The sequence below is a fragment of the Tachypleus tridentatus genome, chromosome 4 (genome assembly GCF_004210375.1).
Source record: "Tachypleus tridentatus isolate NWPU-2018 chromosome 4, ASM421037v1, whole genome shotgun sequence".
Taxonomy (NCBI): Eukaryota; Metazoa; Arthropoda; class Merostomata; order Xiphosura; family Limulidae; genus Tachypleus; species Tachypleus tridentatus.
Genome location: NC_134828.1, coordinates 43,867,134 through 43,890,871, shown reverse-complemented (window position 1 = coordinate 43,890,871; position 23,738 = coordinate 43,867,134). Strand labels below are relative to the sequence as shown.

The 23,738-nt window shown below is 31.0% G+C and overlaps 1 protein-coding gene across 17 annotated transcripts in view; it reads right to left on the bottom strand.

Moving 5' to 3' along the window:
* LOC143248987 (bromodomain-containing protein 8-like) overlaps positions 1–23,738 on the bottom strand; it is a 154,349-nt gene that overhangs the window by 99,792 nt on the left and 30,819 nt on the right. For all 17 annotated transcript variants that reach the window (XR_013027314.1, XR_013027315.1, XR_013027318.1 and 14 more), the window contains 3 exons: positions 20,211–20,260; positions 6,021–6,140; positions 636–716 (listed from right to left, as the gene is read on the bottom strand). Coding sequence is in view for 9 of the 17 variants with exons in the window: in XM_076498085.1 (XP_076354200.1) it covers positions 636–716; positions 6,021–6,140; positions 20,211–20,260 (251 nt within the window). In the remaining 8 variants the exon portion in view is untranslated. The remainder of the gene's footprint in view (positions 1–635; positions 717–6,020; positions 6,141–20,210; positions 20,261–23,738) is intronic.

Below are 23,738 nucleotides of genomic sequence, written 5' to 3'. Positions count from 1 at the left end.
TTGGAGTTGTCTTAGAGGCATACGAGAGAAAGGAACGATACACACACATTATGCAAAGAAAAAGGAAAGCAATTCACAATTGAGATTGTTTTGATTCACAAATTGCGATGCAAGCCTGTATATTTTGTTCCCTGTATTAAACGAAGAGTAGTTTTAAAATATATCAGAAAAAGAACTAGCTGAAAACAGAAAACGATTAACCTTGGGCAAATGTAATCGATAAATGAAACTAACAATTAATCAAGTAATAAATTCCACTCTTCACTCAACTCCATTCACTATTTTATTCATTTTGTTTGAACATTTCAGGTAATAGTTATATCCTTGCCTTAAAGTAACTTCTACTATTTAGAGCAGTCATTATTAACTGAAGTTGGTGGTCTTGTGCATGCTCCTTTAATAACTTGACACATGTTAAATTTTAATAAATTGTTCACCAATGCAGTATGAATTAAATAAATCCAAAACAAACTCTCCATATAATAAAGCTCAGTCCTTAATGAAAGTGGATTCTAAATATTGGCTTATTATCATTTTACAAAAATTAAAAAAAGGCTTCTGCACTTACACAAACTTTTAACTAAATATAGTCAAATATAAAGAAGTTATTGTGAAATAGTTTTTCAAATACATACTCTTGAATCTGATTCCACATTTCATCCAGTTTGTCATCAGTATGACCACTTCTTACTAACTCAATTTCTCTCTTTAATTTCCTGGAACAGTGACAGTAATCAATAATAACATATTATAAAAATAAGAAATATTTGAATTCAAATATTTTAAAAAGTGGCAAGTTCTGATGAGGTCCACAAATTAAACTTGCCCTACTATTATGTTGAATGAAAGCTAGTGGACTACAAGTATCATAAAACTTTTATCTGAACAAAAGTTCATCTTCCTTAATTCATACTTTGATTACCTGATGAATCTCAAAAATCTACTGCAGATACAATGTTATCCAAATCTAGTATCAAAAACAAAATGACAATGTACAAACATACATGTATCAAACACATCACCAAAAAGAGCATAGCTATTTATTGTTTTTCAGTTTAAAATCTTGCATTTCTAAAAAAAATTGTTTGAGATTTTTTTCTCAGTTCCAGTTTCTCTATCAATTTCTTCTTTAGTAATAAAATGGTGTGAACCTATTTTACTGATTTTGGGTATTTTTGAGTAATATCATCTTTTGGAATTCACCCTAACAAAAGCACTGTAATGTAATCTTCAATTCCTATTTTAAATGCTAAATTTAATTAATATCAACAATTATAATGTTGTGGGATAGGTTTAATAGAAGAAGATGCTTTAAAGTTATATAGAGAAGAAACTGGTTTGTTTCCAAAGGCTATTAAGTCAGTTTTTAGGGCAGATTTAAACTAAGACTAGACATTGATGAGGGCCAGGTTAAATTAAATGCAAAAAAATCAAAAAGTACAAAAAAGTTTAGCACAAAAATAAGTATAGAAGGGCTGGTTTAACTGTTGCTATTGTAATGCTAAAAGTACAAGAAATAAAACATAGCTTTAGAACATTGAAAGGAATGGTGGATTATGATATAATAGAAATAACTGAAGATAGTGTTTTAAATATTCAAGATAAGCATATTTCTTATGGAAGTAGAGGGGAAGTTGGAAGTAAAAAAACAGCTTAGCTCACAAAGGGTATAAGATATAAAATTAAAGGAAAGCATCACAAATGTTAAAAAATTAAATTGACTGATATGATAAGAGGCTTAGAGGATTGTAGGAGAAAGCTGTATCAAAAAAAGGTTAGCTGAAATTTTAAAAATTAACAGTAAGTGTTTCTTTAAATACAATAAGTGTAAACAAAATGCTTGGATGGAGTTATTGCTTTTGAAGAATGGTAAAGGAAGGCATGCGTCTGATGACTATCAGGTAGATGGTGGGTTATTAAATTCTGCTTTCTCTTCACTTTTTACTAATGAAGATTTAGACAATAATCTTCATCTTAAGGAGCTGATAAATGAAAACAAGACTGATCATTACATTAATTCAGAGCTGGTTAAGGTAGAACTGGGAAGTTTAAAGAACGATAAAGTTCCTGGGCCAGATAATATTTCCACAAGAATTTTGAAGGAAGTAAAGGATTGCATATGTGAGCCACTTGCTACTATTTGTTGTATGTCCTCAAATAGTGGGTAGAGGGCAGAAGACTGGAATTTGGCTCATAAAAATTGTCCTAGTAATTATAAGCCTATTAGTCTTATATTAGTTGAAGGAAAAGTTTTAGAAAGTCTGATCATAGATACTTTGCAAAGTCACTTAACAAAATTTATAATTTTATTGGATAGTCAATATGGTTTCAAAATCTTGTCTTACAAATCATTTGATGTTCTTTAAAAATGTTACTGCTTACGTAAATGAATGTAATGGTATGGATTTTCAAAAAGCATTTATCAAGGTGTTACATAAAAGGCTTATAAAAATTATCTTTACAGGTTTGGTACATAAGTTAGTTAATCAGATAGAAGAATGGCTGGATGGAAGAAAGTAATGGGATCTTATTGATGGAATTAAATCAAACTGGTTTAATGTCACAAGTAAGGTACCTCAAGGCTCAGTCTTAGGACCTTTGCTCTTTTTTATTTATATCAATGACAACAGAGGAAGGAATTGTCAATAAATTACTTAAATTTGCTGAAAAGACTAAGGTCTTTGGTGTTGCTAGTTGTGAAGATGATGCTGCTGCTTCATAAAAAAATTAGATTAATTAATAAGTTGATCTAAATAAATAGCAGGTAGCTTTTAATTATGATAAATGCAAGATAATGCATGTGAGTTATCATAATTTAAATTACAATTATAATCTGGATGGATATAACCTTAACAATGTTATGAAAGAAAGGGATTCTGGTGTAGTGATTGATCATATCTTAAGCTATTCAAGAAATGTGCTGTTGCTAGTAATAGTGCAAACAGAATTTTACGTTGGATGTACAGAAATATTGAATATAAATCTATGGAGGTTATAATTTTATTGTATAGGTCACTGGTTAGGCCAAATTTGGAGTACTGGGTTCAGTCCTATACTATTTACATTATGTAAACCTCAACAGTTCCATTGTATCAGAGTGGCCATTTTTATTTACATGTAGGTGGATTGGGTGGAGAACCCTTTTGTTTAAAACCATGGATCCTGCCCTGGGTCGATTGGGCAGGTCTTTGCTGTTGGCAGGGGATTCCAGTGACTGAGGACATGAATGAATGATGTTTTGCATCTTGGGGTGGGAGAAGAAGATGTATCCGAGAAAATGCCTGTACCTGGAACCAAAGGAAGTGGATCTTTGGATTTGTTGGAATGTATGTAAGGGACAGAGTTAGGTGTTGAAGGTGATTCATCAACTTTTTTAACCATGGAGGTCAAAAGACATTTCATTTGTTTGGAGAACGATTCTTTTGGAGGCACAGAGAGATCTGTCTGCATATGTCTGAGATGAGATGGTGGACAGTAACTTTCAAGTCTCAGGGTAAGTAATGCTTTGAATTGTTTTCAAACACTGTATTTCTTTTTATTCCAACCACTTAGGGCAAGAATGAAAATAGGATTGGTGACAGCCATTACATTTATTACAATGAGGGTCTGCTTCACACCTATAAGCATTCTGGTCCTTACCATCACAACGAGCACACGTTCAAGAACCACAGCATGATGTCTTCAACTGACCGAACTACTGACACTGGAAACGTCTGTGAGAATATGAAATATATTGCCATACCTTGGAAATACGTCTCACTGCAGAAACTTCTTGGGTGGAGAAACCAGTGAAATCTCCAACTCGGGGATGTTCTTCAAATCTCTCTCAACAACACCTCCTCATGACAAATTCAAAGTAGCATGGGGAGTAACCTCAATAGGTATATCCCCAATCACCTTTGAATGTAAGAGAAATGCACTGTGTTCAGATGTGGATGTTTCTACCAATATGTCATGAGAGCAGAGTTTTTTGACTGACTTTGAAGACTAGTTCCTCTAGTCCCTTGTAAACAAAAAATGGAGATTTTTGCCCTAAAGATCTGTTTGAACGAGAATGTAATATAAGAAAATGAAGTACAGGTGTTTCAGATGTTGAAGACTGTTGCTCAGAATTTTCAAGATGTGATCACTTACCTATGGACTGTTTTTTCACTATTTCATATTTTATTTAAGTTTTTATTTGGGGGATCCATAATAAAGAAAGAATGTTTTGTTGCCTACTGACCCCACCACCATGGAGCCCTACAAGGGCTTGACACTACAATGTCAAACAAGGGCACTGCAGCAGTGCCAGGGTTTTATCAGCACAATACCCAAACACCAGCATCAGATACAATGTCTACAATATGTATTGAGAACATCCAACACTGATACTTGGTTGACCCTAGCCCAAGTGGACTAGCCAACTGACTCTAGGGGATGACCCCAAGGCCAAAATGGTGTGTTAACGGTGGATCCCTCAACCACCAGAATCCTCTCCTCCCCTTCACGGGTCGCCACATGCAGCAAACATGTGGGTGGATGTTTAGATCCCAGAGAAGGTCAACTTAAAGAACAGAACCTTCTCTGGGAGGTCCCCTTACTATGTACAGAAATCCACACTGAGGGGTTGAACAAGGAACAGCTGGGAGTAAAGACCCAGAGAAAGGTGTAACACTTTTTCCACAACTTCTTTGTTCATATGACCTCGAAGTGCCTTGGAAAGATACTAGCAAGAAAATGGAACTGGGGGGAGGGATAAAGAGGAAGGAATGGAAAAATAAAGAGACAGGACCTACAGAACAACAACTGTCCATGATACAGTGTAGCTATAGCACATGAAATCATGAGAGATCAGTGAGTATTAAGGCTAGCAGCAAACAAAAATTGTGAAAATGGAAGGCAACACAAGTCAAGAAAAGCTATTATGTGAAAAGAGGTATCATATCCAAAACTCAGTCTTATCTGTATGTCTTTGATCCTTATTTCCCCAAATAGAGCTAATCTTATACAAATATTTCTCAAATTACTTCCACATTTTAATATCTATTCACTTTTTCTCTTTTTTTCCACTCAGTCATAAATAAGCAATTTGTCAATTCACGTAGATTGATGTGCACATGTTTAAGTAACCATTATCAATTATAAAATATAAATATGTTGTTAGATTGTTAAACATTGATTTAAATACTAAAACCTTCTTTACATTTAAAACTTGTGTACATGAGAATGACCATAAAAGTTACTTGGATGTCTTATCTAGTGTTAAAATATTCTTCCTTACTGTAAAACTTGTAACTTATAATAAAATTATACTTATAGTCAGTACATCAATTCAAAATTTAAAATCTCATGTTTCTTGTTTTTTTTGTTAAACATAAAGCTATACAATGGACTATCTGTGTTGTATCTACCAAAGATACAAAAAAATTATTTTTACTGTGATATGCTTCCTACTGGAGTCAACAGCAGAATAAATGTTAAGGAAAGGCTGATGGAATATTACAATACAGAAAATGAAAACCTAGTTTGCTAAAATTGTATAAATGTAATTGCACATATCCCTCCTGTAGAGAAAGACTGGGAACCACTGGTCAAATAAATGAATTAGCACAGTCTGATAAGGATGATTAGGTGGATATATTCAAATTAAAAACTACAGTTACTACACCAGCACATTTCTTTTATTGTCAAACATTTTGTGTATCCAGCTGAAGAATTAATAAACATAAAATTACACTCTCTGAAATGACTAACTTCAAAAAGTCATGGTAACATCATTTTCAAATGTGGCCTGTTATATTTTCCTTTTCTATTTAAAGTAGAATAGTAATGAAATTTATAAATAAGCTGAAAATCTTTTACATTTTTAGTATTTGTAACAAAGCAATTAAGGAATCAGTGTATCAGCAAAACCTACAACATTTACTGTAGTTTTTACAAAGAGTTATTACTTACAATTTTTTGATTGTTCCCCCATGTTTTGTGTATTCAAATGAAAACATCGTATGAAAGATTAAGACAAAAAAAAATTCATGTACTTATGTTTTTGTTGTTCCTCTTGAACGATTTTCTTCAGTTCCTCTATACGTTCAATGGTTAGTTTTCTAATAATTACATCCCCTGGTGTTTCTATGTCTCCTTTTTCTCCCCGTTTTCTCCTAAAATTAAAGAATTACAAAGATTACAAGGCGTTAATTTGATATTTGCCTTTAAGCAGAATTAAATCCTGCACGTACACAAAAAAATACAAATATTTTAACCAAGAAATTACAAAAAAACACTAAAAATTTAAAATAATATTAACAAGACCTTCTGTCCATTTTGTTTTCTCTTCAAATACAACTGTCAGACAAAAATCAGCAAAATAAATTACTGGACCTCTATAACCTGAAGTATACAATCATTCAAAATGAATATCAAAGTGAAAAACCAGCCACATTATGGGAAAAATACTACTACATTTATTTTCATATAATAATAAAAGCTGAGATGAGAAATAGTGGTATGTTTCTTGTTTTTTTGTGTTGTATTTTTACTTTATCAACATTTAAGAGTAAACAGGTATCAGCCACTGACCCCTTCATTTTGTGCAGAGACTGGAATAAGAATTCGTAACTGGTCACTGTGATTCACACTGGATTTTTCTAATGGAAAGACTGATAATGTGCATGTATTTTAATTTCTTAAACTGGATATTCATGTGCATACTCGATTCTTCAAATGTATAAAGATACCATAATTTTCCAATTATAAACTGTAGTTCATACAATAATTTTGTCTAAAAAACCATAACACACAGTTTATGGTTGAATGCAGCTTATAAAGGAATTTGTTTTTCAGAAGAAATGTTACAAATTTTATGAAACTGATAACTTTTTAGTTAAATTGCATAAAAATATTATCAGCAATAGCATTACACTTCAATGTTGCCATGCTGTTTTCAAGGTGAAAAATCCATTAAAGTAACAACTGGCAATAGCAAGACATGCTTCACTGTTATCTTGTGTTTAGCCAATGGTACAACATTTTTTCCAGCATTCCTTTTTTTAAGAGTCACTGTGCCTTGAAAAAAGCTGCCTGCTGGTATTATCATATTGGTATCATGTACATCAATTCTTTTCTTTCATAATTACTTAAAAAATCAAAAAAATTACTACAAAGAAACAACTACTATCAAAAAACATGGAATACCTGTGAAATATTTTAATGTAAATCTACAGGTTTATACTTAAGTGTGATTCATACACAAGTTTCTTTTTCTTGTAATGTTAACTTGTAGAAGGTACAGCTTCAACTTACATATGGTGTGGTTTATAAGTGGATAATTATGACATTGAAAATGCTTATAATAGATCTTCCACCTCTAAACACTTAGATAAATTTTAGTAATTTTAATAACATATATGCCATAACATCTTGTGGATCCACTCAGAGTAGTCAGTTTAGGCCTGCTAACTGGAGGCTGAAACAATTTGAATCAGAAAGCCTTTGAACTCTGACCATGTTTTTTTCATACAGAAAGAGGTATTATACAAATGTGCAAGTCAAAAATATTTATCGAACACTGAAAGAAAATGCAAAACATAAAGTTATTTGTGTCTAGTATAAGTGTCCAACTGGTTAGAGATATGTGAAAATTTTATTAACAGTTTATCTTAACAGTTCAGTCTGCTCACACTTGTAATTTAAATTTACATTCAAAATTTAAAAAAAATACAGCAATTAATATAACAAGATGAACTAAAATGATGCAAAAATAAGTGAATGCAAATGCTTTAAATAATAGTTTAAGCAAACTCCATCTCATTTGAAAATGAAGGTCTACTATATGCTAAAAAATAAACTTTTTCATGAACTTTGTTGTTATATTAACTTTTTCACAACAGACTTGATATAATATATGAGTCTGCCTACACATTTGTACACATTAAGTATTTGCACTATAACATTTGATACAGCATGCATACCTTTACAAAAATTTGTAGACTTTTAGTAAAGATTGCAAGTCTTTTTGCTCATAAAAAATCAGACTTTTTAATGAAATATTTTTATTAAAGATTTGTGTGTGAAAATAAAGTATGTTTCATTATTAGTTTAAGTGCAAAGTGATTTCATCTTATGATTAAAAAATTATTCTCCATCCCAAGTATCTCAAATATTATTTGCACATAATCTCTAAAACCTCCCTTCAAATGTTTGTTTTCAGTAAGATTTTATATTTTGTTATTTTCTATACTTTAACTATGTGGGGTCTTTCACTTGACCAACCTTGTAATCATCAAAAAAAAACTAAGAAATATATTATTTTTTTGTTCTATAATGACTACATGTTATAACACAAAAATACAAATGTTTAGTTCAAGTAGCTTAAGTCTCATAAAACTATATATTTGTATATATACTTATTATTTTTTTATTATATTGATCTTCCAGTCATGCCCAGCTAACATTGCATAACTTGCATTGTGTTGTGCACATGTACTCATGTTATGTATCCAATAATATAAAACTCACCTGACCTTTAGTCTTCCCTGTCTTGGCTGGGCTTTAGAGGACTAGTGTCTTGTGATATACAGTCACATTTCAATTATACACTATATATGTATATAGATTACTACTATTTAGAAATAAGTTATTAAACTTATTTTTCTTAAAATATAGAACAATAAAGAGATAAGTAAAGCAAACAATTATCTTTTCTAGCTACAACTGTAAAACTTGGCTGCTGCTGCTGCACGTAGGTTGCTAAGCTTTTTTCTTAGATTTTAGATATGCAATTGAATAACCAAAAAAATCATAAATAACTACACTGATATAACAGAATTCCACTATAATTTATTACAGTTAGTAACTAAGACGTACCTAGGTTTAAAAAAATGTAAAACTTTGAGCAGACTAGAGACACAACCTACTTTCTTAAAATATTAGTTCAAAAAAACATGATAGCCTTTTCACAGGTTAAAATGGCTGAGAAAACCACTAGGGGAACATTCTAAGTTGTTAGTTTGTTATTCACATGTCAGAATGTATTAAAGTAAACATATAAAAGAGACACTTTCTAATAATGGAAAGCAGTAAACGGGGCCACTGTGTTTGATTCAGTACATAAACCATATCTAAGCAAAATAAAAAGATACAATATTCTTCTTTTACATTTCAGTTTATTAATATTAGCAATTTCAAGTTTTAATTTGTACAAAAGTATACACTTGGTATTTTTACATCACAAATGTTTAATTTTAAACAGTGCTGCATTCAACATACCATATACCTCAATAAAATGTATATTTATGTATGTTCTTTTAATATTTATTTTTAATTTAAAAATTACCTCATATATAATATAATCTACAATTTGATTCTAAACTTACTGCATTAATTCATAAAATAGTAGTTCAATAACATTTCAAATTCAACAATTGTAAAGACATGGCCTTTGACCCGTGAATAGTTGCAAAAGGGTTAAAGTAAAAATACAAAGTTACATTACATTGTAAAGATACATTAAAATAAAAAAAAATTTAAAAGTCTGTTTACACAGCGCAAATGGGTCCTTTTATGAAAAAAAAACACAAAGTCAGGACTGCACATGGCTACACTTTTGCCAACAACACATGTTCACAGTGTTTCAATCACAGAGATTATGTATTATCTGATTTTACAACAAGAAAAACAGCTTGTCAAAAGACATTAATATTATGCCTATAATATTTTTTTAAAACTGCTTTTCTAACCTAGTCTTTTAAAAATATAGGCCTAATATTAATGTCTTATGACAAGCTGTTTTTCTTGTTGAAAAATCAAATAATACATAATCTCTGTGATTAATATTAGGGTTATAATATTTTTAAAAACTGCTTTTCTAACCTAGTCTATCAGAGATTTTCAAACTTTACAATATTACACTGTAATAGAACCACACTACATTAGCCACATCTGTTACAAACATTGCACTTCACTCAGTCTAGTACTCTTTTAAGCCAACTGTGGTGGGATACAACAAACACAGTAGTCATTGGAATACTTTTTATACAAGGCATTTGTTACAAGTTATGTTGAGAACAACTTTTACCAGCTGGAAAAGTCATGGTTATTACTATACTTGTAATAAGACACCAGTTCTATGACTATTATATTTTTTTTAGGTTTTTTCCATATGTGTTGTTAACTTTAATTTCTTTTTGCATATCACTTTTCAAAATACATGCAAAATTACTTTTCATTTTATCAATATTAGTATTTATATCTTTTATAATTTTTTATACAATGTTTAAGTGGCAAAAGTTATTCATTTTCATCTTTAGTCCTAGTTTTAATCACATTTTTAATTATAATGTTTTTCATTTTTATTAATTAAAAAATCAAGAAGGCAAATAAATAAGTTTAGAAATAAACTGACTGAGATTAGCAGGAATTAATATTTTTAGATAGTTTATTTAACATTGCCAAGAAAATCTGAAATTCATAGTCAAGTGATATGCATCCAATATATTAACATCAATTTATATTAGGGTGGATGTGATATTTTATCTAAAGTTTAGAAAAATATGGATTCTTTTGCATCAAACATTTCAAGCAGGATAACCTTTAAAATGACTGATGGTAACAGCAGTTATTGAAAAACTTACAAAAAATAATATACTCTATTTATTTATTCTTTCTAAAGCAAGACTTACAACAATAATTTATTTGTAATGTGAGTGTAAACATACAAATTAGTAAAAAAGGACTTTTTTTTCAAATTTGTATATTATTTTCACTTATGACAAATTACTTGATACAAGGTGAATTTTTCTGTCACTCCAGTCCTAGTTCACTTGGAGCAATATTCATTTTTTGCATCCTTACACCTTTTTTTTTATATAGTGTTCATTACAAAAATTTATTTCAAAAGATGAGACAAGTTTTATTCTAAAGTGGGCATGCTGTTCAAATCTGTACAATAATGCAAAATATTCTCCCAAAGTCTTGTACATAGGAAAAAGGAAATTTGAGCAACTTACTTAAGCTTCTTATTGTGTCCAAAATAAGAACTCAGAAAAGTGCAATAATTTTGAGAAAATGTAGACATAAACTAAGGAAAGGGAGAACTAATGTATAAGACAACTTAGTACTACAAGTAGCTATCCCTCCTGTCACTTCAAAATTAAGAATAGCTAGTGAATATAGTTTATGTAAAATTCCACAAATAACCTTGCTTTCAGATCAATTTTTTTTATCAATGTTTAACAACAAATTCTTATTGAGATATTTATTATTATACATCATTCTAAGTGAGCTGAATTAAACTATTGCAAGTAAAATATTTTCTGGGATTTTACACACAAAAAAAGAAATAATTGTTAAGACAAAGTAAATAATGCAATCTCATTAAATTTCTAAATCAATTTTTTTGCTCAAACAGCATAAATTTTGTTTCAAAATACCTATAAAACTACAGCAGGTGGAAAACACATAATATGACTGCATGTCACAGTCCAACATGTCTGCCAGTTTTTCATTACAACTTTGCTTTGGTTACATGTCACTGGACTTTATAATATTTCTCTTAAAATTTTAGTCAATACAAGAGACAATGTGGTAAAGAACTGTATTATATGTTAGCTTTTCCTTTAGTTAATATGTAAATATCTGCAAAGTTATTTTGTTTTCATCATTCTCAGTTTAGAAGCAGTGAAGAAAATTACTCAACCTTCCCTTTCTCTAGTAAGGGCAGTGCATACTTTTATTAACTGGCTGTTAACCATGCTCTTAAAAGGAAGATAACTAGTAACATTAAGAAGAGGCAGTTTTTATACAGGCCATTTTCAGAATATCTATGAATATTGAAATGATGCATATGTATATCATAAAGTGAATATTAACATTACTATATATGAACATGTGAGAGTAACTTAATGAACAGGTTCAGTTGTAACGCATGTACGTAAACAAAGAAGTACAGTGATTTAGAATGATTAGTTGTTAGGTTAATTGTTGATTATAAAAATTACAAAAAAGTATTACCAAACTCATGCTGGCTTCATCAAAAATAAAATCAGTTTATTCACACACAATAACAAGACCACAACATAAAACAAGAAATCACGGAAATTCTCTAGAAACTCTCAGTGAAGTAAATTTACAAACAACTGGAAATTTATCTTTTTCTGTGTTAACATGTCAGTACATTATCAAGAGTCAATGCTACATCTACATTTCTTTCACACTTTTTTAGAAACTAATCAGTTTATACATGTCCAATAAAACTTCAAACTTTAACCCATACAAATCCTGCATCATTGGTAGAGAATTTTTTTTAATATACAATGAGAAAATGTTGAAATAAAATTATCAAAAAAGTAAAACAGTTGAGGGTTAAATAACAGAAATAAATCACTGCATGTGAAAGGATCCATACTTAACACTGTTTCATAATATGAAATTATTATACACATTTAAAGTTACTAGGTTTTATCTGCATACATTGGATTCAATATGATTAAATTTAGGTATGTTAAAATATGTACACTTCTTATGCATAGTATAAAAACAATTCTTCCAAATTTAGACATTTATTCAGGGAAAGCTTACTTCTTATGTTTCCATAAGATGATCTATAATTGTGTACAGTTTTCAGAGTAAGAATGGTACTAAGATTTTGAAATAACCTCCACAGCTTGGAATATTATCAATCAAATCTGGAAATGCAGAAAACATTTCAGAAATCCTAACTGCTAAATGTTTCACAAAAAAACTACTGTGACAAACATTTATTAATCTTACTGACAAATTTTTCATGAAACTTGCTCTGACTAAAATATTTGTTAACTTGAATAGGTTTAATATGTCTCAAAATAAACTCTTAAAATAGAGCATATGATTACCTGTAGCTCATATGTGAAAAATAAAGTAATTAGTTTACAGGTTAATAAAGGAAAGCATTGTGTTCAAAGGAATGTCACTTGATTTTATAAACTGCAAATGATTTGTTTTTAATTATAATTCAGTCAAACTGAGCAAAGTCAAGATGAGCAAACTCAAAATGTAAACAAGTTCAGATGCATTTGGTGAACATTCTTAAATACTCTAAAATGTTCAGCACAAAAATGTAAACAGTATCCAGAGTTGAGTCATTATATTAAAATAATTTTAAATATGCAAATCAGCAAGTCATGTTACAACTGTAGCCAATATAAAATAGTGGTTGAATAGCATGTATGAGAACTGCATCTGATACTGTTGATGCTTCATAGTGCAATGCCACCAAAAACTAACAGCTTCTGGAAAGGATATATAAAAGGCCTTTCCAGTGCAAAATAACCATACACTTAGATCACAAAGATAAACTCAGATCAGGCACTTTGAACTTCCTTTTACTTAAAGGTATTGGAAAATAAACAAATATAGATAAATTTTATGGTGGCAAGACCATCCAGATAGTAATCTTCAAGAAATCATAAACTAGCCACTGTAAGCAAAGTGTAACATCTTATGACAAGTGAAAATCCAGTTCAGTGGCAAAAGCTGTCCATGTGCTCTGAGCAACAGTATGCACAAGAAACGTCTCCAACTGGAAAAGTAACACATTACTAAACACAAAAAAGCAGCAGCCAAGTGACACTCAATTAAATGCACATTATTTTGACAACTGTAACAAGTCCCATAACATATTTTACTGGAGAATGATTGAAAAAATCCAAAAAAGAGTACACAGCATTTATGAAACATTTTCAAAAATATTACCCCAAACCAAGGATACAAAGGTCAAGGCATAAATCTTAAAACCAAAAACAAACACAGAAAGGAATTTCAGAGAGATTATTTCCACCATTAAAAATAGATCTATGTGTATAAACAGAGAAAATGGACCAATCAACATGCCCCAGTGGAATACTTGTTTAATTATTTCCATACTTACAACTTACATTCTTCTTATTTACTGGCCTTGTGTGAAAAATGAACTTACTCATTAACAGTTGTAGCTTAACACAGGCCATAATGATGATAACTACCATTACCAAAACTAGTTACCTGGAACTAGTAATAAAGCATTTACTTTTCACTGTGCCAAAATAACACATTGGTTTTGTGTTGTTTTTTCTTGATATACTAGTACAATGTGCTTTAAAAAAAAAAAGGATTAACATGTTCTTACAATGAAAATGTATTTCAAATAGAAATTTACCACTCTCACATAATAGCTTTTCTTGGCAAGTATTGTACTCTTATGTGCACAAACTTTTGCTTGCCACTGGTCTTGTTCTCCCTTCTACACCCATTATTTGCATGTGTTACAACTGCACTGTAGCTTGCAAATGAGCATGCAATAACACTCCACCAATAGGAATGCAACACAGACTTCTAGTGCAGCTGTCTCCCTCTATATTATAGAAACCAATCTTCACTTCAAGGTTAGAAGCACCAGAAGTGAGGAAGAATAGATAGGAAGTGTGAAAAGAGGTAAATATCTATCAGTAAGATATTTTCATTGTAGGAAAATGTTAACTTCTTATAGAATAACTTACCTCTTATCACATAATAGCTAGAATTCCACAACAAAATGGTGGGGGGATCAGTGCAAAATTACCTGTATAAGCAACTTTTGAAAAGCATATGAAGAGAGCCCATAGACTGTGACATCTTTAAGTAGAGGCATACACTGTGGAAAGCCACACCACATCTGTACCAGGAATATTCCTTGCCCATTGTGAAGATATGCATAATGAAATGGGTAGAAAAAGAAAAACATCCAAAAGAAACTTGGATACGCCCAATGATGTACAGTGGCTAAAGCACAACAGACCACAACTGGCAGGTCACCTCTAGTCCAAAATCAGGCAGCACCAGGAATAGATCATCTGGTCCACATCTGGAGGAAGGTCCCCATCATCCTGAACTTAGACCCAAAATGAGAAGGAAAAAACAAAACCTACATTCCAAATCCTCAAGTCAGAACATGAGTGCAAATGTACTACACATACAACATCAGCCACCCAGGAATATGACAACCAAAAAATGGTAGAAAGATCTAATGCAACATAAATGTTGAACTACACTCCAAAACTATGCAGCATTTGAAATGTATCTTTCAATCTGCATTAGGAGAGTTCCAGTCAAACCACATGTGAAGAGTTAAGGTAGCCAATCCAGCTATAACCAACAAGCCCATGAACCAACATCCAGATGGTGGTAGGAAGGAGGGTTTCCAGCCAGAGGAAAAAACAGCATGTCCAAAATCAATCAGCATCTGTAATGGTACATAAGATCCATGGCAAGAGAAGACTACAACACACCATCTACATAGGCAGAACACCACTACTTTATTCTCAACTAAGTAGAATTGAGCACACTCAGAAGGAAATCTCCATGATCCACCACCCCAGTGGCTAGAAGATTGTAAATGATTAAAAACTCTCATACTCCACTAGAAAAGGGGGGAGTAGTGTGGTAGGAAGTTCAGTGGAATACAATACCAAAGAAAGTGTAATAAATATATATGGAACCCTATTTTGAAAAGCAGAACAAACCCCAATGTATGGGCAGAAATTTCTTCCCTACTTTACTAATAATAGTCTACAAGTTGGTATGGTTTGAAATGGGCATATTTATGACACAATATACTGCAACAGTCTTGTAGAACACCCCATCTCAACAGTTGGAGTTATAGACCTTAAAGGCCATACACTGAGTTTTGAAGGATGGTTCATCTCCCATCCAAAACCAATCCACTTTGAAATTAACATCCAGAAAGCAGTAGAATGGGAGTTCACATGCCAGCCTGCTGGCATCAACTGACAACTGGAGAGAGTAAATTGGTATGGGGCAAGAAAATTTCTGTTGAAAAGCAAGTGAATCAGGTAATTTTCTGTGCCTCATGTCAGTTTCATGAGCTCCAGGGTCTAAAGTAAGAGATTCAACAGTTGTCTCTAAATGTAAGAAGCTTTGCTGTCAGCTGCAGATATATTAATAAGTTACAACTGGAAGAATGCATTGGAAAATAAGCAGTGTAACATTCCTCAATCTGACACTGTATGCATCAATTCAGTTAGGAAGCAGTTAAGGATACTATAATTTTAGAGATGCTACTCCTTCTATGGTTGAACACCTTTCAGGGGCTTTCTTCTTCTGTTTTCCATCAAAGATAACATTCAGAGGTCAAAAGCTTAAAAAGGCAACAAAGAATACATAACATGGTTTTTCCTTAAAAATGGTTTTGAGATTGTGAAGCAAGTAACTGGATTAATGGCTTATTAAATTAATTCTTAGGAGGAGTTTCTGAAAGAGATGGACATGGTATGGAAAAACATGAAATAGTGTTTGCAAGAGTCTCGAGATATTAATATGATGATAATGCCTTTCCTTCAATCCATGTTGCTTGTGATGTATGTATGCATACATTTTAATTTGGCAGAATGAAAGAGGCATTACTGAACACCAATGCTGATTCATCAGCCATGCAGTTATTGGACAACTGTTGATATAAAGCAAAAGTCTTAATGTGCTATCGAGTTAAGATAGTAAACCAGCCACTTAGAAATGAAAATATATCAAATGCTATGAAGGATACACGTGAAGCCAATAAGTTCTTCAATGAAGCACTTGTTATAGATTGCAATATAAAGCCATAGCCTAATATTTCAGAGAAAAAGTAGTTGAACACTACAGTAAAAGATGCACCAGTTGGCACAATACAAGGGTACAATAATAACAATCTGAAAGCAATGCTTCACCTGTTTCTGTGCATCATAAGGTGTACTTTGATCATACTCCAACAAAGATAACAAGCAAGGTAAAGTCTGCTGCCTCAATGGTCAAAACAATGTTATTATACATTAAAAGTGACTACTCCATATACAGTAGATTATTAAACAGTTATTCAACACAACTTACTACCTAAGGTGTAGCATTAATGAGCCAAGGGCAAATCAAGAGGTACAAGTCTCATTGGAAAAGGCAGTGTAAAGCTAATGTTCTAGATGTAGCAGCTAATATGACTGGAATGTATTCTAAGAACACAGTCTCATATGCAGTATGGAAGGTGCTAAATGTACAGCTGCCATATCATTTTAGTGTTAAAGATGTTAGGGAACAAGATAATAGTAGAAGTATTCCTCACAAATATATTATCTTACCATTAACTCCTAGTTAGGTGGGCCTGTCAGAAAAAAAAAAAGGGGGGGGGGTAAATGTATGGATAGAAATATATATATAGGAACATACTGTGTAGATACTAGGGAACTATTTAATCTCAGTCAAGCAGATAAAGCTAAGAAGGTAAATAAGTATGCTAGAAAATTTATAAATATAAAAAAAGCATATTTGATTTGTCTAGTGAAAATAAAATTTAGACCATGATCTGAGAGCTAATCATACAGGCACAGGAGACTACACCAGTCAAAAAAACAGAAGAAACAGAATGCAGCCTATTCCTAGAAGAGTTAATGTCTAACAACACAGATGTAAAAAAAAAAATCTGTCTTGTAGGCCTTCAAAGCATGATTCAGTACTAACAACCAGAAATTGTCTTTTGAAAGCCAAGTCAAAGACAAAATTAACAACATTAAGTAAGCTGCAAAGAACCAGAGTTTCAAAATTAAAAGGGCCCAGGAAAAAGTATGCATCCAGTGCAAATCACTGGAATCTGTGCTCCTTGGTGACTGGGATCAAGCAAATACTTGAAAGACAGAAATATGTAATATGTAACATTTATATACAGTCTGAACTGTTAAATGCAAAATTGTACTTCATTTTCTATTCAGGTTGTAATGTACGTTACCTACATGTGCAAGGGCATACTCCATTGGACTGACTCTGCATTGGAGAAAGAATATTTACTTTTATATTGAATTTACTATGTTTATCTACACAAAATATGGGAAGCTTTTAATAAAATGTACAAGCTTGCAGTACAAAAAAAAATCTGATGAATTACAGAGGTATCTGTACTCAACATATATCTATGAACTGACATTAATCTTGACAAGTTGGATTCAGAGGTGATATTCATTTTAATAAAAATATTTTTCTCTCTCTTATAGTTTGCATATTAAATTTGCATAACTTTCAGAATCTGCAAAATGCATATTCACATTTTTTCCATATATTTATATACTGTATTTGGTATTTATCTTCCTCTACTGTGAACTTTCACTAAATGAATGACAACAGCTTATAATTCTGACATCAAATATATAATATCATGCACATTTCAATCTCTAATCAAGTGAATATGATTAAGGAGTTTTTACACAGGAAAAAAAGTTGATAAATGCCTCACAACTTTAAATGCCAGCTTTTGTAGCCAAACTGTAAATTTATAAACCTTTTTTATCACGCAAAACAAAATTCCATAATCATACTCATATAATTAGACAAAGCTGTCATTTAAAACAAAAATGAAGTGGTTTGTTATCCAAATAGACAACACATTATTTTCACTGACATTCTTTACTCTTACAAGAAAACCTCATTTTAGATGCTCAAAAACATTCAAGAGGCATTCAAGCTAATATTCTGATTTACTGAATGAAGAGAAGAGATATCACTAAACACAAGGAAAATATAATGACTCAGGAATTGTTATTTTAGCTAAACAGACAATATTGTAAAAAAAAAAAAATGATAGAGATAACTGATCAACACCAGATACATTTGTTTTTATACTACACACAATTTTAAATCCAATTAATGAATCATTTACTTTACAGTAGTATAATATTACAAAAATTCTCATTTAGTAACACAGCTTCAAGATTAAAAATTATCATTTTTCAATACATATCTACTTACAAAGCACACATTTTTAAATTGTGTGCACAATTTGTAGTTTATTGTAGGTGATACATTTCATGAAACTTTTTATCAAAATGTTGCACATATAATGACCAAATATATCTGGCTTTTATGCTTGTCCCAGCTTTTTTACAATCAAATGACTTATCTCGTTTATCATACTAAAATTAAAAACAAATGCATTACACTCCTCATAGATGCAACCAATAGTATGCTTAAAGCATGTAAAAAACCAAGAACATGATGGAGGGGAAAAAAAATATATGCAAGTGTAGTAAAATCACTAATAATTTTTAAACAAGTGCACTATACAGTACATTATCTTTTGTAAAACATACTCATTACAAAAATCTGAAACAAGTAAATTTATTCATCTTTACCAAGAAGTACAGTAAGTTTAAAAGCTTAAAGTAATTTCTTTGTGTGAGCCTATAGTGCATGTCAAAGCAGTACAAGGATCATAAAATAAATTTATTACCATGAGTGTAAATGGCTGAAAAATAACAGTATTTCTTACAGAAAAATCAATTATAATAATAAGTAATAAAAAAAACTATAAATATATTTTTATTTTCATGATTAATACAAAATGTTTTTTTTTATTGAGTGTTGCCATTTTCACTTCTTATGTCCTAGTACTGCATGTGTATAAAATGGAAATAATTCAACTACTTTCTTCCTTTCTTGTGAAATGTTAGAGAAAATGTCTTCAAATAATAGTACAGAAATTCCTATATCAACAATCAATCAATCTGTAATAAAAATATGTTAAGTACAGGAATAAGATAAAGGTATTTTAGAAGTAGTGTCTAAAAAGTGCTGTGTATGCACACCATACACAGAAATAAAGTAAAATATGGTTGCTTTAATACAGTAGAGATAAAATTAACAAAGGAATTATATAAAATTGAAGACTAATAATAATGTTTAAAAAATTAGAAAATCCAATGTAGTTTGCCTCTGAAAGAATGACCTACCTTTCAAAAGCACTCAAGCTGTAGGGAGTCTAAATTTTGTCCAATTGATTTTTTATATACTCATATTTCGAATATTATAACCAATACACTGTATATTTTTAAAACAATCTCACAAAACATTTGATGAGTTATTCTGTTCTTTTCCAGAATTTTAGTGAAAATTTACACTATTTTATTTCTTTATTCACAACAATCAAGAGTTCTTTATATTGAAATTTACCAATTGTCATTCCACTATCATTTATTAAACAGTGTTAAATATTGCAATGAGTGGATCCAGTGTGAATTAGATACTTCAAAGATGATGTAATGGTGCTGAAGCATGTTTAAAGAACTGTATAACACCACAAGAGCATGCCATGTGACAATGTGAGAATATACAGATATCTGCATCACTTAAAGAAAAATTCATACCTACAAATGTATTTTATTCAAAGCATAACTGTTTCATTTGATATAAAAATATTTTTGACTTACTTTGGTGTTTCCACATTCTCTAACAAGTCAGAGTACTGTAATGCACAGTTCTATAACAAGAATGAAAGAAAACTATGAAAAAACAAAAATAATTAATATCAAATCACACATATAATAGTGTGATCCTTATTTTGCAACTTTTTATTTTCTACACTCTTAATCTACTACTGTATTTCAATAATTAAACTGAAAGTCTGGGCAAATGTTCAACAATATTTATAAAAATTTAAAGGTTGCTAGATAATCTAGAAGTTTTTCTTGATAATGAGAAACCTACTTGAAATAAAAATGTATCTCAGAACGGCTGGTACAGGTATTATATCAGCCATTCTGAAATACAATCTAGAAGTTTAAAATACAAATCATATATTTGCTTAATATATTTTAAGTTCATTGTCTGTTATTTGTTTACACACAAACTTGCAATGTAAGATATAATACTTGTATTGTTAAAAACTAGTTACAAATAATACAACGGTGTGACTGAGTATGTTGTAAATTGTTCTTTTATGTAGTAGATCTAGTATTGTCTAATACATTGTAATTCCCAAATAAAACTGTTGAAGGATTATTGTAGATATCCACAAATTGTAAATAATTATGTTACTTATATAAACTGTTAATGATGTTGTATTGTATTTTAATACAATCTAAAATTTTCCAGAATGTTCTTTAAAGTTCAATAATATTCTTTGCCATTATCTATTTTTTTTAGAATGTTCCATTTAGTTCCACAATATTCTTTATTGTTCTTTAGTGTTCTATAATATTACAAATATTATAGAATAATCTTATTACAGAAAGTCCTGTAACCAAAATATGTATAAAAGAGTTGACACTCAAGCTGATTAGATTCAACAGAAATTGAGAAAACAAAACAAGATATACTTTAAAATAAACAAAGCTTGAAAAGCATGATAAAATTACTAGCATAATTTTTGACAAAAATGGTAATGACAGCAGCAACAAGAAGCAAGGCTTTTTGCGATTACTAGATAAAGAAGAACTAGAAATAACAAGTAAATTATCTCCAAAAATACAGGTTTTGTGGGTGTGTTTTCTTTTTTTATCATCACAAGACTGGGAAAAACAATCCATGAAAATACAACAGCTGTGAGAGAAATTTAATTATTCTAGAACAAAGCTATAATTTCAAAAGAACCTGAACAGCATGTTATTCAAAAGTTTAAAAACCTTTTTAAAGCTGAAGAAAAATTTCACTAGACAAACAGATACAGAGAACCAATGAAGCAGCTTTTACTGACCAACTAAATGATCTGTTTGATACTGCTCATCAAGATGCCCTTGCAGTAATCAAGATACCAAAAGACAGAGAATTTCTCTTTGCACAGAAAGAAAAAGGGCATCAGGGATGTATGGGCTCAGTAGACAATATAATCACTATGAATGATTCAAGAGCAAAGAGAAGAGATGATGAATTAAGGAGATGGCAACAAGCATAACAAGAAGAGTTTATGTGATCATTTTAGACTGACTGCACATAGAAACAGATGAATTTTTTGTGTCTGAATATCCTCAATCTGACTTGGTTCACTGCTCCTAATGCAATCTCTGTGAAAGAGATCTGAAATTTCTTCAGAGTCCAAAAAAATATGAAGAAATCAAAATCAACCCAGCTACATTCAAATCAGCTTCAAAGAATTTTCTGGGCATATGCAGTATATAAGTGAAGATTTGATAGTCTTAATTTTTTTTACTACCCAAATGTATTGTTAGACACAAAGTGATCCATGATAAAAGTAATGAATGAACTTCATGAAGATACCCAATCAACAAAAGTGGATCAAAAATCAACATCAACATGGATCAACAAAAGGCTCTTCCAAATTCTGTGACAAAAAATACCCTCAATGTTTTGGATGTTTGGACATTTCCACACATTTCTTTGATGTAGATCCTGAACTGTGGAGTCTCAGAGATGACTACAAACCAGCATTGGAAGTTTGTGGACTCTCAAAGTGCTCAATGATATTGCTGTAAGGGATATTACATTAATTGAAAAATATAGCACTTTGCTTACCAATGAAGAAGATCAAAAGCAGTATCAACTTAAAGTTGTTCAAGATCACAGGCATCACTTCCCTGATTCTAACAAAGTAACTGGTAATGTGACATAAGTATCATGATTATTAATGATGACATTAAAGTGATAAACATGAGTTATATTTACAATTTTAATTTGGATAAAAAACTAGTTTTTCATTAAATATTTATTAAATTTTGTTCTTTTGTAAAGTAGGAATAACTTCAAGAAGCCAGTAAAGCTTTATTCTTCTTCTCTTTTATCTTATATCATCCTATATTAGACTTGAAACAGTCATTATAAAAACATTTAAAAGCCTTGAATGACCAGTAAATACTCCATAACATGCTTAAAATTTTACCTGCTAAGTTTTCTTATAAGTTAAACAAATCTGAAAGGTAAGAGTTTACAAGTTCCAAACTTCAAAAAGTTCCATCCCCATTTAAGGGCCACCCTAATACACAAGATATTCAGAAGTGATGCTCTATATAACAAAAGATAACATTTCATAATGCTGAAAATGTATTTCTGACAAGATAAAATATACACACACACCATAAGTGACCGGTAGTCTTATTAAAACACCCCATCTCTACAGGAAGTGTTACGAAAGTACACAGATTTAGTTCCAGGATATAATATTCAATATACTTGATCAGTCAATGCCCATTGCCAGGAGAGATCCTGAAATATGTGTATCAACAAATTACTGTAAAAAAGAATGACATATTAACTTACCCTGGACAAATGCAAACAGAAATGTGTAGAATTGACACTGGAGGAAGATGATACCCACTTGAGGAAGACACAGCTATGTTGTGCAGATAAAGACTGATAAACGTATTGTAAGTTGTCCACATACCAACTAAAATAATCTCCTCCAAAAGATGGAGGCTGCAAGCAGCTAAAGATATCAATGGCAACTATAGTGACAAAACACGATGTATATAATAATATTTCTATAAACACATCATACGAGTTGCTGAACCCAACCAGTGAGCATAACCAGTGAAATGATCCCAGGAAACAAATGAATTCCATGGAACAAAAAGACAGGAACAAAAACCATGAAAGGAAACAGCACAAGACACATAACATAGTAGATAACAAAATGGATAATCTGGATGCAAACAAGAGAGCAGGTCAGAAAAGAAAGTTAAGGAAATAAGAAAAGATGTCCAATAACCTTCCCAGGCAACATATGTCCAGTGAAAAAAAACCAATCCAGATAGTAGTTAACATACAAGGAATGGTAAAAGATGAAGGAAACATTTACCACATAAATATCAGAATGACAATGACCATATACTAGGATGGGGAGGAAACATGTCTTAAGAGAAAACTGGTATATGGAACACAACGTAATTGGTTTAAAGGGAGAATCAACAGGACATGAAGAACAATTTTAAGATCTAAAACCAGCACATAAAGGAATATAGAGGATGGATGAGATGAAATTACCAGAAAAGAAGATAAATAACCAG